This window comes from Heterodontus francisci, unplaced genomic scaffold, assembly GCF_036365525.1.
Source record: "Heterodontus francisci isolate sHetFra1 unplaced genomic scaffold, sHetFra1.hap1 HAP1_SCAFFOLD_113, whole genome shotgun sequence".
In the NCBI taxonomy this organism is placed as follows: Eukaryota; Metazoa; Chordata; class Chondrichthyes; order Heterodontiformes; family Heterodontidae; genus Heterodontus; species Heterodontus francisci.
In genome coordinates this window covers 4,671,388-4,687,500 of record NW_027141007.1, presented here as the reverse complement: position 1 = coordinate 4,687,500, position 16,113 = coordinate 4,671,388, and the positions used below count along the sequence as shown (strand labels likewise).

The following is a 16,113-nucleotide window of genomic DNA, read 5'->3' as shown; positions in this document are numbered from 1 at the left end:
GACACACAAACATACACACGCACACATCGACATAGGCACTGATACAAACGCATGCACAGAAACATACACACACACACGCTGACACACACCCACACACGCTCTCTCTCTCTCACACACACACACACACACGCACACACACACGCACACACGGATACACACAGACACACATGCAGACACACAGCACAACCCAGCCCCGAGACAAACCCACACACAACATCCCCACACACAAATACAGATACAAATACAGGCAAGCACAGACACACACACAGAGCACAGCCCAAACCCTGAGATGCACACACCCCCAAATCACAGCAGAATCACTGAGACACAGAAACACACACACACATAGACAAACGCGCACACCCCCATGCACACACAGACGCAGACACACACACACACAGACACACACACACAAACACACACACCATGGAACAACGTTGGTCTGAAACTCAGAGAATGCACACAACATAACTCAGGCCCTGAAGCACACACATACAAACAAACATAGCACACACAAACCTCCATGCACAGACCTACACACACACACAGACACACAGCACAGCCCAGGTGCTGATGCAAAGAAAAACTCACACACACACACACACACACACACACACACACACACACTCACACGCACACACTCACACACACACACACTCACACACACACACACACACACACACACACACACACATACACACACACACACACACACACCAACCAAAGGGATATCTTAATATTGTAAGCGGTAAATGAAGCAAGAGACCTTGGAGTGCGTGGCAACAAGGGCTTGCAAGTAGCAAGACAGGTCGACAAGATGGTTAAGAAGGCATATGGAATAATTTCCTTTATGAGCCTAGGTATGGAATGCAACAGCAGGAAAGTTATGCTGGAACTGTATAAGTCATTGGTTAAGCCACAACTTGAATAATATGTGCATTTCTGGTAACATCACTACTGAAAGAAAGCGATTGCACTGGAGAGGATACAAAGGAAATTTACGAGAATGTTGCCACGATTGGAAGAATTCAGCTCTCAAGAAAGATTGGATAGGCTGGGGTTGTTGTCCTTGGAAAAGAGAAGGCTGAGGGAGATCTGATTGAAATGTACAAAATAGTGTGGCGGCTTGAATAGAGTGGAGGTGAAGGGTCTATTCATCTTTGCAGAGAGGTCAGTGACGAGGGGGCATAGCTTAAAATAATTGGTTAAACAATTAGAGGGGCGATAACAAAACATATTTTCACCCAATGGGTGATGATGGTCTGGAACACTTTGCCTGAAAGGATAGTTGAGCCACAACCCTCAACTCATTCAAAAGGAGTCTGGATATACACCTCAAGACGCTGGAAGGTGGGATTAGAATGGATGGATCGTTTTTATGGCCAGCACAGACACGATGGGACAAGCGGTCTCATTCTGTGCTGCAAACGTTTTAGGATTCGCTGATCCTGAGACACACACACACGCACACACACATGCACACACATACACACTACCACAAACACACATAGACACACGTATTCACACACACATACACACGCCCAAACACACATACTCACATCCACAAGCACACGCACGCACGCACACACACCGAGCACTGCCCAGTCCCTGAGACACACACACAGCACAAGACAAGCACGGACACAAACACACACGCAAGCACTCACACACACACAGCACAACCCAGTCACTGACATATCCCCGCCCTCCCCTGAAATCTCCCCCCACACGCACAGATACACTCAGCATAACACAGGCCTTGAGACACACGTACAGACCCACATTCAGAGAGAACAAATATCCACACGCTCACCCACACACACACTCACACCCACACACACACTCACACCCACACACACACACATCGACAACCACATATTCATGCACACATACATACTCACACAGACACACACACACAGACACACGCAGCACGACACAGGCACTGAGACTAACACACACATAGCACAGCCCAGTCACTGAAACATACACAACACAACACAACACAAACACTGAGGTACACACACACACTCACAGACACACATACATACACATACACACGCATCCACATTAAACACAGATTCAAGCACACCCACGCACAGCACCACAGGTGCCAGGCAGTGACCAACACATGTAAGTGCACACACGGAGGCACAAAGCACATCCCAGGCACTGAAACATGCCCGCGCGTGCGCGCACACACACACACACACTCATTAAACATAGATACAAGCGCACCCACGCACAGCACCACAGAATCGATGAGACACACACAGCACAGCCCAAGCCTTGAGACAGACAGATGCACACACGCACATGTATATACACAAACACACACAATGCACAGCATAAGTGCTGAGACACTCAAACAGAGCATATCCCAGGCCCTGAGACATACAACACGTTGACACACAGAACAAACCAGGCCCTGACACACCCAAATGCACAAACACACACACACGCACACACGCAATGCACAACTCAGACCCTGAGACATAAAACACTCAGACATACAGCACAACCCAAGCCCTGACTCGAACAGACCAAAACAGACACACAAACACACATACACAAAGAACAAAGAAAAGTACAGCACAGGAACAGGCCCTTCGGCCCTCCAAGCCTACTCCGATCCAAATCCTCTATCTAAACCTGTTGCCTATTTTTAGATGTTTTATTAGATTAGAGATACAGCACTGAAACAGGCCCTTCGGCCCACCGAGTCTGTGTCAAACATCAACCACCCATTTATACTAATCCTACACTAATCCCATATTCCTACCAAACATCCCCACCTGTCCCTATATTTCCCTACCACCTACCTATACTAGTGACAATTTATAATGGCCAATTTACCTATCAACCTGCAAGTCTTTTGGCTTGTGGGAGGAAAACGGAGCACCCGGAGAAAACCCACGCAGACACAGGGAGAACTTGCAAACTCCACACAGGCAGTACCCGGGTCCCTGGAGCTGTGAGGCTGCGGTGCTAACCACTGCGCCACTGTGCCGCCCTAAGTATCTGCATTTCTTTACTTCCTGCCCATTCATGTATCTATCTAGATACATCTTAAAAGACGCTATCGTGCCCGCGTCTACCACCTCCGCTGGTAATGCGTTCCATGCACCCACCACCCTCTGCATAAAGAACTTTCCACGGATATCCCCCCTAAACTTTTCCCCTTTCACTTTGAACTCGTGTCCCCTTGTAATTGAATCCCCCACACTGGGAAAAATCTTCTTGCTATCCATCCTGTCTATACCTCTCATGATTTTGGACACCTCAATCAGGTCCCCCCTCAACCTCCGTCTTTCTAATGAAAATAATCCTAATCTACTCAACCTCTTTTCATAGCTAGCGCCCTCCATACCAGGCAACATCCTGGTGAACCTCCTCTGCACCCTCTCCAAAGCATCCACATCCTTTTGGTAATGTGGCGACCAGAACTGCACGCAATATCCCAAATGTGGCCGAACCAAAGTCCTATACAACTGGAACATGACCTGCCAACTCTTGTACTCAATACCCCGTCCGATGAAGGAAAGCATGCCGTATGCCTTCTTGACCACTCTCTTGACCTGCGTTGCCACCTTCAGGGAACAATGGACCTGAATACCCAAATCTCTCTGGACATTAATTTTCCCCAGGACTTTTCCATTTACTGTATAGTTCACTCTTGAATTGGATCTTCCAAAATGCATCACCTCGCATGTGCCCTGATTGAACTCCATCTGCCATTTCTCTGCCCAACTCTCCAGTGCGCGCACACACACACACACACACACACACACACGCACAGGCACACACGCACACACATATCACACCCCAGCCACTGAGCCAGACACACACACATACATAGACATAAATACACATCACATTATACCCCAGGCACTGAACCAGATACACATACACACCTTCATACACACACTCAGACATTCGCACTCGCATGTCATATGCACACACACACACACACACACACACACACACACACACACGCGCGCGCGCGCACGCATACAGATGCACACACACGTGCACTCATTCTCACACAGACATCACAGCCCAGGCACTGAGTCAGACAGCCAAACACATGCTCACACACTCTTTACACGACAGGCACTGACCCAGATGCAAACAGACAGACAGACAGACACACACACACACACACACAACCACCACCATCACCACAGGCACTGGTACAGACAGACAGACACACACACTCACACACACATACACACACACAAAAACTTTACATGCCAGGCACTGAGTCAGACACAGACACACAGACAGACATACAGCCACATCCACAAACACACACATAGACACACAGATCACACCACAGGCGCTGGGGTGACACTGAAACAGACATACAGACAACACACACACACGCAGGTTCCACCCCAGCACTGAGCCAGATGTACACACACACCCGCGCACACACACACACAAGTTACACAGCAGGCACAGAGGCAGATCACAACACATGCATTGAGACATAATCTCTCAGTCAGTCCAATATTAAACCTTCCATACAAGAGAAAAGTGCTGCAGATGCTGGCAACCTGAAATATAAATAGAAAATCCTGGAAATATTTAGCAGGTCTGGCAGCATATGTGGAGAGAGAAACAGTGTCAGTGTTTTAGGTCGGTGACCCTTCATCAGAACTGGGAGAGATTAACAATGGAACAGCTTTAAACCAGATGGGGAAAGGAGGGAGCGGGAGGATTATGATCAACATTCAGTTTAACGATTTGAATATCATCCTTTTGTTATTTAATCTCCCCTGCCTTTCACCGTATTACAGAATTTCTCATTTGTTCTTTCAGGTCCAATCATATCAATACATCACTGGATACCGGAATACATTTATAAATCTCAATAAATCCACAATCAAACTGGTACATTTGCTCCAGCCTGATGTCTAATTTCCCTGCTTATTTCCTTTCCTCCAGTTAACTTGCTGACGATTGGGATCCTGTCTCGGGGAAAGTGCGGTCTCTCCAAATGTGTCACTCGCTACCTGGTGGCCATGTCAGCGGCGGATCTACTGGTCATTATCGTCGACCTGATATTGAGGCACATTCCCATTGTTTATTATGAACAGTTTCACTTCATCTATTACATCCCTCTATGCAATATACACGCTGTCCTGCTTTACGCAGTAACAGATTGTTCTGTTTGGTTCACCGTCACTTTCACTTTTGATCGATTTGTGGCCATTTGTTGCCAAAAGCTGAAAACTAAATATTGCAGCGAGAAAATGGTGGCTGTAGTTCTGGGAACAGTGACGGTGCTGAGCTGTTTAAAGAACATCTTCTGGTACTTTATGTTCACAGGTTTGTATTGGCTGATGAACTTCCCCTGGTTTTGTGTGGTAAGAAGGGATGTTCGATTCTCTCGTGTCTGGGGAACAATCGAGCTCCTCCACAACATTCTAACCCCGGGGCTCCCATTTGCAGTTATTCTGCTGCTCAACGCTCTCACCGTCAGGCACATTTTAGTGAGCAGCAGAGGACGCAGGAGACTCCGAGCTCACAGCAGTGGGGAGAGTCACAGAGACCCAGAGATGGAGAGTCGAAGGAAATCCATCATTTTACTGCTCGTTATCTCGGGGAATTTCATCCTGTTGTGGGCAGTGTTAATGGTGTATTCGATATGGTACCGGATATATTGGCTGGTGTCTGTATCTGTTGAGCTACCACAGTTTCTGGTGGAAGTGGGCTTCATGCTGCAGCTCCTGAGTTGCTGCACAAACACAGCAATTTACGCCGTGACCCAGACTCAGTTCAGAGAACAGTTGAAGAAGGTTCTGAAATATCCCTTTACTGCAATTGTTAAATTCATTCATTGATGAGAAGAACTGAATCATTGACAATTTTCAGCAGGAGGTGCGGGGTCTGTCACGATAGAGACAGGGTGACGGAGGAGTGGAGGTGGAACCTCATTACCATGGTTACGGAGGGGTGGGGGCGGGGCCTGTTTCCCAGTGTGATGGACGAGGGGGCGGAGCCTGTCTCCCAGCCTGTTTCCCATGGTGACAGAGGAGTGGTGGCGGGGCCTCAGTACCATGGTGACGGGGAGTGGGGGCGGGGCCTGTTCTGTCTAATCATTTATAATGTTAAGAATTCTTTATGACTCTTTATCATCATTTGTAAACATTTATAATCCTTTACAAATCTTCAGAACCCTTCAAGCATTATGAACATTTCTAATCCCTTTTAATCATTTATAACCCTTTAGTATCCTTTATAACACTTTAAGATTCTCAGTGATTTTTTGTAATTGTTTATAATCCTTTGTAATTCTTGATCAAACTTTATAAAACTTTATAATACTCTATTATTGTGTAAAACTCTTCATAATCCTTTATGACTGTTTATAATCCTTTATAACCATTGATATTTCTTTATTAACCGTTGTGAACATTTATACTCCTTTATTCCCCGTTGCATCTCAGGCATTCGCTGCCGTGGACACACAAAACCCTGAAAATGATCGCCATGGATTGCTCCCATTTTAAACAGGCCCTAGTGCAAAAAAATTAAAATGACCACAGAGCATGTCAGTTAAAATGGCCCCAGCGCATATCACTTAAAATGGCCACAGCGTATATCGTTTAAAATGGCCACAATGCATATCACTTAAAATGGCAGCACTACTTGGAACCATAGAAAAGTGATGGCACAAATAATAAGTATTTGAGTATTTATTCTAATTTATTAATTAGTGTTAGAAATGTCAGTTAGAGGGGTTAACTGCTTCACCTGTGAGATGTGGGAGGTCCATGACTACATCTGCAGGAAGTGTAGCCAGTTGCAGCTCCTCACAGACCGCATGGATCGGTTGGAGCAGCAATTGGATGCACTTAGGAGCATGTAGGTGGCAGAAAGCATCATAACAGGAGTTTTGGAGACGCGGTTACACCCAAGGTGCAGGCAGATAGATGGGTGACCGCTAGAAGGGTCAGGCTGTCAGTGCAAGAATCCCCTGTGGCTATCCCCCTCTCTAACAAGTATACCGTTTTGGATACTGTTGGTGGGGATGACCTATCGGGGAAAAAAACTGCAGCAGCCAATCAGTGGTACCACGGCTGGCACTGTTGTTCAGCAGGGTGGGGCAAAGCGCAGACGAGCAATAGTTATAGGGGACTCTGCAGTCATGGGCACAGATAGGCGCTTCTGTGGACGTGAAAGAGACTCCAGGATGGTATGTTGCCTCCCGGGTGCCAGGGTCAAGGATGTCTCTGAACGGACAGGAGGCATTCTGAAGGGGGAGGATGAAGGGCAGAGGTCATGGTGCACATTGGTACTAACGACATAGGCAGGAAGAGTGAGGAGGTCATGCAGCGGGAGATCAGGGAGTTAGGTAGAAAGTTAACAAACAGGACCACTTGGGTTGCAATCTCTGGATGACTCCCTGTGCCACGTGCCAGTGAAGCTAGAAATAGGAAGATAGTGCAGCTAAGCGCGTGGCTGAACAGCTGGTGTAGGAGGGAGGGTTTCAGATATCTGGACCATTGTGATCTCTTCCGGGACAGGTGGGACCAGGACAAGAAAGACGGGTTGCATCTAAACTGGACTCGCACAAATATCCTGGCTGCAAGGTTTGCTAGCGTCACTCGGGAGGGTTTAAACTAGTGTGGCAGGGGGGTGGGAACCAGAGCAGTAGGTCAGCAGGTGAAATTACTGAGGGGGAACTAGTATATAAGGCTAGTTAGACTAAGAGGAAGAACAGGCAGGGAGATGTTGCTGAGCACAGCGGGACTGGGGGTCTGAAGTGCATTTGTTTCAATGCGAGAAGAATAACAGGTAGGTAGATGAATATAGAGCTTGGATTAATAATTGGAACTATGATGTTATTGCTATTACGGAGAAGTGATTGAGGGAAGGACAGGATTGGCAGCAAAATGTACCGGGATTCAGAAGCTTCACGCGAGATAGAGGGGGATGTAAAAGGGGTGGGGGAGTTGCATTACTGGTTAAGGAGTATATCACAGCTGTACTGCGGGAGGACACCTCGGAGGGGTCAGACAGCGAGGCAATATGGGTAGAGCTCTGGAATAGAAAGGGTGCAGTCACGGTGTTAGGGGTTTACTACAGGCCACCCAATAGCCAGCAGGATATAGATGAGCAGATATGTAGACAGATTTTGGAAAGATGTAAAAGCCACAGGGTTGTAGTGGTGGGTGATTTGAACTTCCCCAATATTGACTGCGACTCACGTAGTGCTAGAGGCTTGGATGGTGCAGAATTTGCAAGGAGCATCCAGGTGGGCTTCGTGAAACAATATGAAGATAATCCAACTAGGAAAGCGGCCGTACTGGACCTGGTACTGCGGAATGAGACCGGTCAGGTGGTCGAAATTTCAGTCGGGGGGCATTTCGGGAACAGTGACCATAATTCTGTAAGTTTTAAGGTACTTATGGATAAGGATGAGAGTAGTCCTCGGCTGAAGCTGCTAAATTGGGCTAAGGCTAATTATAACAATATTCGGCAGGAACTGAAGAATTTAGATTGAGGGCTGCTGTTTGAGGGTAAATCAACATCTGACATGAGGGAGTCCTTTAAACGTCAGTTGATTAGAATCCAGAACCGGCATGTTCCTCTGAGGAAGAAGGATAAGTTTGGCAAGTTTCGGGAACCTTGGATAACGAGAGATATTGTGAGACCAGTCAAAAAAAGGAAGCATTCATCAGGGCTAGAAGGCTAGGAACAGCCAAAGCCCTTGCGGAATATAAAGAAAGTAAGAAGGAACTGAAGTAAGGAGTCAGGAGGGGTAAAAGGAGTCATGAAAAGTCATTGGCAAACATGAGTAAGGAGATCCCAAAGCTTTTTATACGTATATAAAGAGCAAGAAGGTAGCCAGGGAAAGAGTTGGTCCACTCAAGGACAGAGGAGGGAATCTATGCGTGGAGCCAGAGGAAATTGGCGAGGGACTAAATGAGTACTTTGCATCACTATAGTCAAAGAGAAGGACTTGGTGGATGATGAGTCTAGGGAGGGGAGTGTAGATAGTCTGGGTCATGTCGTTATCAAAAAGGAAGAGGTGTTGGGAGTGCTGAAAAGCATTAAGATAGATAGGTCTCCAGGGCCTGATGGGATCTACCCCAGAATACTGAAGGGGGCAAGGGAGGAAATTGCTGGGGCCTTGACAGAGATCCTTGTATCCTGATTGGCTACAGGTGAGGTCCCAAAGAACAGGAGAATAGCCAATGTTGTTCCTTTGTTTAAGAAGGGTACCAAGGTTAATCCAGGAAATTGCAGGCCGGTGAGCCTTACTTCAGTGGTAGGGAAATTATTGGAGACGATTCTTCGGGACAGGATTTACTCCCATTTGGAAACAAATGAACTTATTAGCGAGAGGCAGCGAGGTTTTATGTATTTAGAGATACAGCACTGAAACAGGCCCTTCGGCCCACCAAGTCTGTGCCGACCAAGAACCACCATTTATACTAACCCTACAGTAATCCCATATTCCCGACCACCTAACTGCAAGAGGGGAAATTTACAATGGCCAATATACCTACAACCGGCACGTATTTGGCGGTGTGAGGAAACCAGAGCACCCGACGAATAACCACGCTGTCACAGGGAGAACTTGCAAACTCCGCACAGGCAGGGAGCTGTGAGGCTGCGGTGCTAACCACTGCGGCACTTATTAGTGAAGTGAAGTTCGTGTCTCACTAACTTGATTGAGTTTTTTGAGGAAGTGACGAAGATTATTGATGAAGGAAGGGCAGTGGATGTTGTCTACACGGACTTCAGTAAAGACTTTGTCAAGGTCCCTCATGGTAGACTGGTACAAAAGGTGAAGTCACACCGGTTCAGAGGTGAGCTGGCGGTATGGATACAGGACTGGCTTGGTCACAGAAGGCAGAGAGACGCAGTGGAAGGGTGCTTTTCTGAATGGAGGGATGTGACTAATGGTATTGCACAGGGATCAGTGCTGGGACCTTTGCTGTTTGTAGTATATATGAATGATTTGGAGGAAAATGTAGCTGGTCTGATTAGTAAGTTTGTGGATGACACAAAGGTTAGTGGAGTTGCGGATAGTGATGAGGATTGTCAGAGGATACAGCCGAATATAGATCGGTTGGAGACTTGGGCGGAGAAATGGCAGATGGAGTTTAATCCGGACAAATGTGAGGCAATGCATTTCGGAATGTCTAATACAGGTGGGAAGTATACAGTAAATGGCAGAATCCTTTGGAGTATTTACAGGCAGAGAGATCTGGGCGTACAGGTCCACAGGTCACTGAAAGTGGCGACACAGGTGGATAAGGTAGTCATGAAGGCATACGGCATGCTTGCCTTCATCAGTCGGGACATAGAGTCGAAAAATATGCAAGTCATGCTGCAGCTGCACAGAACCGTAGATAGGCAACACTTGGTTTATTGCGTGCAATTCTGGTCGCCACACTACCAGAAGGATTTGGCGCTTTGGAGAGGGTACGGAAGAGGTTTACCAGGATGTTGCCTGGTCTGGATGGTATTAGCTATGAGGAGAGGTTGGATAAAATCGGATTGTTTTCACTGGAACGACGGAGGTGGAGGGGCGACATGATAGAGGTTTACAAAGTTATGAGTGGCATGGAGAGAGTGGATAGTCAGAAGCTTTTTCCCATGGTGGAGGAGTCAGTTACGAGGGGACATAGGTTTAAGGTGCGAGGCGCAAAGTTCAGAGGGGATGTGCGCGGCAAGTGTTTTAACACAGAGGGTGGTGAGTGCCTCGAACAAGCTGCCGTGGGAGGTGGTGGAAGCAGATATGATCGCGACGTTTAAGAGGCATCTTGACAAATACATAAATAGGAATAGAGTGATACGGACCCCGGAAGTGCAGAAGGTCTTACTTTAGACAGGCATCATTTTCGGCGCAGGCTTGGAGGGCCGAATGGCCTGTTGCTGTGCTGTACTGTTCTTTGTTATTTGAGGTCATTCATCCTGTCAGATCCGAGACAGCCAACAAAATTACCCGCCCAATCTGATCCCAATCAGTACTTGGTTCATGGCCTTGCTGGTTACAGCATTTTAGGTGTCTTTCCCAGTACGCTTAAATCAAATTGGGATTTCTGCCTCCACCACCGTTCCTGGCAGTGAATTCCAGGCACGCACCATCCTCTGAGTGAAAAAGTTTTTCCTGATGTCCCCTATAATCCTTCTAACAGCCACCTTATATCTGTGGCCCCTGGTAATCGACCTCTCTGCTCGGGAAACAGGTCCTTCCTGTCTACTCTCTCGACCCGTCAGAATTCTGTACCCATCAATTAAATCACCCCTCAGCCTCCTCGGTGCAAAGGAAAACAACCCGAGCCTATGCAATCTTTCCTCATAGCTGCAACTTTCGAGCCCTGACAACATTCTTGCAAACCTCCTCTGTATTCTCTCCAGAGCGATTATATCCTTCCTGTACTGTGCTGACCGGAGTTACTTGCAATGCTCCAGCTGTGGACTAACCAGCGTTTTATACAATTCCAGCATTACATCCCCGTGTTTGTATTCTATACCTCAGCCAGTAAAGGGAAGCATTCCTTATATATAAGGTGCGAGGGGCAAAGTTTAGAGGGGATGTGCGAGGCAAGTTTTTTACACAGAGGGTGGTGAGTGCCTGGCACTTGCTGCCAGGGGAGAGGTAGAAGCAGATACGGGAGCGACGTTTAAGAGACATCTTGACAAATACATGAATCGGAAGGGAATAGATGGATATGGGCCCCGTAAGTGCAGAAGGTGTTAGTTTAGGCAGGCATCAAGATCGGCGCAGGCTTGGAGGTCCGAATGGCCTGTTCCTGTGCTGTACTGTTCTTTGTTCTTTTGTTCTTTATATGCTACCTGTCCTGCCACCTTCAGGGACTTGCAGATATGCAGTTCAATGTCTCTCACTTCTTTTACCCCTCTCAATATCTTCTCGTTTACTGTTTCCTCCCTCGCTTTATCTGCCCTTCCCAAATGCAATGCTCCACACTTCTCTCGATTGAATTCCAGTTGCCACATTTCCGCCCATTCAACCAAACCACTGATACCTTTCTGGAGTCTATGGATATTCTCTTCACTATCAACTGCACGAGCAAAGTTTTTGCGTCATCAGCAAATTTCCCAATCATGCCTCCCACATATAAGTCCAAATCATTAAAGTATACCAGAAACAGCAAGGCACCCAACACTGAGTACTGTGGAACGCAGGTGCTGTGTTGTCTTCCACTCCATCTGTATGTCTGTGTCTATGTGTATGTGTGTCTGTGTCTGTGTCTGTGTCTGTGTGTATATGTGTCTCTCTGTCTGTCTATATCGGGCTCATTGCCTGAGTGTGTGCTTTCTTTTTTATTACTATTCTTTCATGCAATGTGGGCGTCGCATGCCAAGCCAGCATTTATTGCCCATCCATAATTACCCTTGAGAAGGTGGTGGTGAGCTGCCTTCTTGAACCACCATAGTCCATGTGGGGTAGGTACACCCATAGTGCTGTTAGGAAGGGAGTTCCAGGATTTTGACCTAGTGACAGTGAGGGAACGGCGATATAGTTCCAAGTCAGGATGGTGTGTGACTTGGAGGAGAATTTGTAGGTTGTGGCGTTCCCATGTATTTGCTGCCCTCGTCCTTCTAGTTGGCAGAGGTTGTGGGTTTGGAAGGTGCTGTCTCCGGAGCATTGGTGCATTGCTGCAGCGCATCTTGTAGATGGTACACACTGCTGTCACAGTACGCAGGTATGGTGGGAGCTTGTGTGTGTGTGTGTGTTTCTGTATGTCTGTCTGTATCAGTGCCTGAGTGCGATGTGTGTGTGTGTGTGTTTGTATGCGCGTCTGTGTCCGTCTCTGTGCCTGGGGTGTGATGTGTATGCTTGTGTGTGTGCGTGTTTCTCTCGCTCTCTCTATCCCTGTGTGTATGTGTGAGTATCTGTGTGTCTGACACTGTAACACTCTGTGTATGAGAGTGTATGTGTGTCTGTATGTGTCTGACTCAGTGCCTGGGGTGCGGTGTCCGTGCACGTGTGTGTGTGTGTGTGTGTGCGTGTGTGTGTTTGTGTGTGTGGGTGTGTCAGTCAGTATAATTCTGGTTCAGTAATTGGTGTAATGTGTGTGCATGCCGTTGTGTCTGCGTGTGTCTGACTGTCAGCATGTGTGTGTGTGTGTGTTCGTCTGTATGTGTGTCTGACCCATTGCTTGGCATGTGCCGTGTGTCTGTATGTCTCTGCCTGTGTGTGTGTCTCCGTGTATGTGTGCCTCTCTGTTTGTCTATATGTCTGCCTGTGTCTGGCTCATTGCCTGAGTGTGTGCTTTCTTTTTTTGAAATTATTCATTCATGGGATTTGGGAGTCGCTGGCCAAGCCAGCCTTTATTACCCGTCCCTAATTGCTCCTGAGAAGGTGGTGGTGAGCTGCCTTCTTGAACTGATGCAGTCCCCTGGGGTAGGTACACCATGTGTGTTGTTAGGAAGGGGGTTTCATGATTTTGACCCAGCTACGGTGAGGGAACGCTGATATAGTTCCAAGTCAGGATGGTGTATGACTTGGAGAGGAACTTGCAGGTGGTTGTGTTCCCATGCATGTGCTGCCCTTGTCCTTCTAGTTGGTAGAGGTCGCGGGTTTGGAAGGTGCTGTCTGAGGATCATTGGTGCGTTGCTGCAGTGCATCCTGTTGATTTGCACACTGATGTCATTGAGCGTCAGTTGTGGAGGATGTTTGTGTGTGAGTGTGTGTATGTGTGTGCATGTCTGTCTCAGTGCCCGAGGTCTGATGTCTGTGTCTGTTTGTTTCTATCTGTTAGCATTTGTGTACGTGTGTGTGTGTGTGTGCGGGGGCAGTGGGTGGGGAGGAGGTCTGGTTCACTTCCTGTGTGTGATGTGGGTGTGTGTGTGTGTTTTAATGTGACTGGATCAGTGCCTTGGGTTTGATGTTTGTGTGTGTGTGTGTGTGTGTCCCTCTGTCTGTATGTCTGTGACTATGTACGCGTGTGCGTGTGTCTACATGTGTGTTTGGCTCATTGCCTGCCTGAGGCCTGGTGTGTGTGTGTGTGTGTTTGTCTCTCTCTCCCTGTCCCTGTGTGTATGTGTGTCTCTCTCTCTCGCTCTCTCTGTGCCGCTGCTTCTGGGCGTCATGTGTGTGTGTCTCTCTCTCTCTCTGTGTCTTTGTGTGTGTCGCTCCCCACTCTCTTTCTCTCTCTCTCTCTCTCTCTCTGTCTCACTCTATGTGTGATATGTGTGTACGAGTGTGTGTGCGTGTGCGTGCATATGTCTCTATGTGTGTGCATCTGTGTGTGTCTGTCTCAATGCCTGGGGTGTGATGTATGTGCATGTCTGTGTGTCTGCTCCTGTGCCACTCGGTGTATGAGAGTCAGTGTGGCTGCATGTGTCTAACTCAGTGCCTGTGGTGTAGTGTGAGTGTGTGTGTGTGTTTCGGTTTTATCTGCCGATATGATCCTGGCTCAGTGCTTTCATGTCATGCGTGTACATGTCTGCGTGTGTCTGACTGTCAGCATCTGATTGTGTGTGTGTGTTTCTGGTTCAGTGCCTGGGCTGTGATGTGCATGTGAGAGTGTTTATTTGTGTCTGTGTCTGGCTCAGTCCCTGGGTGTAATTTGTATGTCTGTGTCTGTGTGTCTGTGTGTGTATGTGCCTGTCTGTCAGTGTGTCTCTCTCATTGCCTGGGGTATGGTCTGTGTCTGTATGTCTGTCTCTCTGTGTAAATGTGCCTCTCTGTCTGCCATTATGTCTGTGTGTCTGTGTGTATGTGTGTGCCAGCCTGTATGTGCGTCTGTTTGTGTGTCTCTGCGTGTGTTTCTGTGTGTGTCTCTCTCTCGCACTATGTGTGTGTGTGTGTGTCTGTGTATGTGTGTTGGTGTGTCTTTGAGTAGGTGCCTCTCTACGTGTCTCACTCTGCGTGTCCGTGTGCATTTGTCTGAGTGACAGGAGTGCGTTGTGTATGAATATCTGTGTGTCTGTGAGCGTCTCTTTGAGTGTGCGTCAGTCTGTGTGGGTCTGAGAGTTTAATACACCGGTGACGTGTTACCAGGTGAACAGTAGAAGTGAAACAAGAATGTTCTCTTGATGGTTTCTTTCACACTGGACATTGCTTTCATTGCAGCAGCTTATTCGGAAGCAGAGACTGCTGAGCAAGTGATCAGCTGGGAAGGTCAGTTTCAACTTAAACTTAATTTTCCTTTTGTTTTCGGCGGACCAGGGGACTGCTGGGGAAGTAAAAACCGATATATTTGGGCTGTTTCTGATCCTGAGACACTACACGTGCAGTGAAACACCGTGCTGGCTCTGCTGTTTGGAAGTGCGGGAATAAGAGTGGAAGGGCTATAGTCATAGGGGATTCGATCGTAAGGGGAGTAGATAGGCGGTTCTGTGGTCGAAAACGAGAGTCCCGAATGGTATGTTGCCTCCCAGGTGCAGGGGTCAGGGATGTCTCAGATCGGCTGCAGAACATTCTGAAGGGGGAGGGTGAACAGCCAGTTGTGGTTGTGCACATAGGCACCAATGATATAGGTAAAAAACGGGATGAGGTCCTACAAGCAGAATTTAGGGAGTTCGGAGCCAAGTTAAAAAGTAGGACCTCAGAGGTAGTAATCTCAGGATTGCTACCAGTGCCACGTGATAGTCTGAGTAAAAATGAAAGAATAGTCAGGATGAATGCGTGGCTTGAGAGATGGTGCAGGAGGGAGGGGTTCAGATTTTTGGGACATTGGGACCAGTTCTGGGGGAGGTGGGACTATTAAAAATTGGACGGTCGACATCTGGGCCGGACTGGAACCAATGTCCTTGGGGGTGCTTTTGCTAACGCTGTTGAGGAGGGTTGAAACTAATGTGGCAGAGGGATGGGAACCAACGGTGACTGGACACGAAGCAGGGAGTAACTAAAGCCTGTAAGAAATTAGATAATGAAGTCAGCGTGACTAAGGGAAAGAGTAGGAAGGGAGCAGATGATGAACGCAAAGGGACTGGTGGTCTGAGGTGCATTTGTTTTAATGCAAGAAGTGTAGTAGGTAAGGCAGATGAACTTAGGGCTTGGATTAGTACCTGGGAGTATGATGTTATTGCTAATACTGAGACTTAGTTGAGGGAAGGGTATGATTGGCAACTAAATATCCCAGGATATCGATGCTTCAGTCGGGATAGAGAGGGAGG

At 47.6% G+C, this 16,113-nt stretch overlaps 1 protein-coding gene across 1 annotated transcript in view; it reads left to right on the top strand.

Moving 5' to 3' along the window:
* LOC137361810 (probable G-protein coupled receptor 139) overlaps nt 1-5,846 on the top strand; it is a 100,319-nt gene extending 94,473 nt beyond the window's left edge. The window contains exon 2 of the mRNA XM_068026421.1: nt 4,948-5,846. Within this exon, the coding sequence (XP_067882522.1) occupies nt 4,948-5,846 (899 nt within the window). The remainder of the gene's footprint in view (nt 1-4,947) is intronic.
* Nucleotides 5,847-16,113: the final 10,267 nt, after the last annotated feature.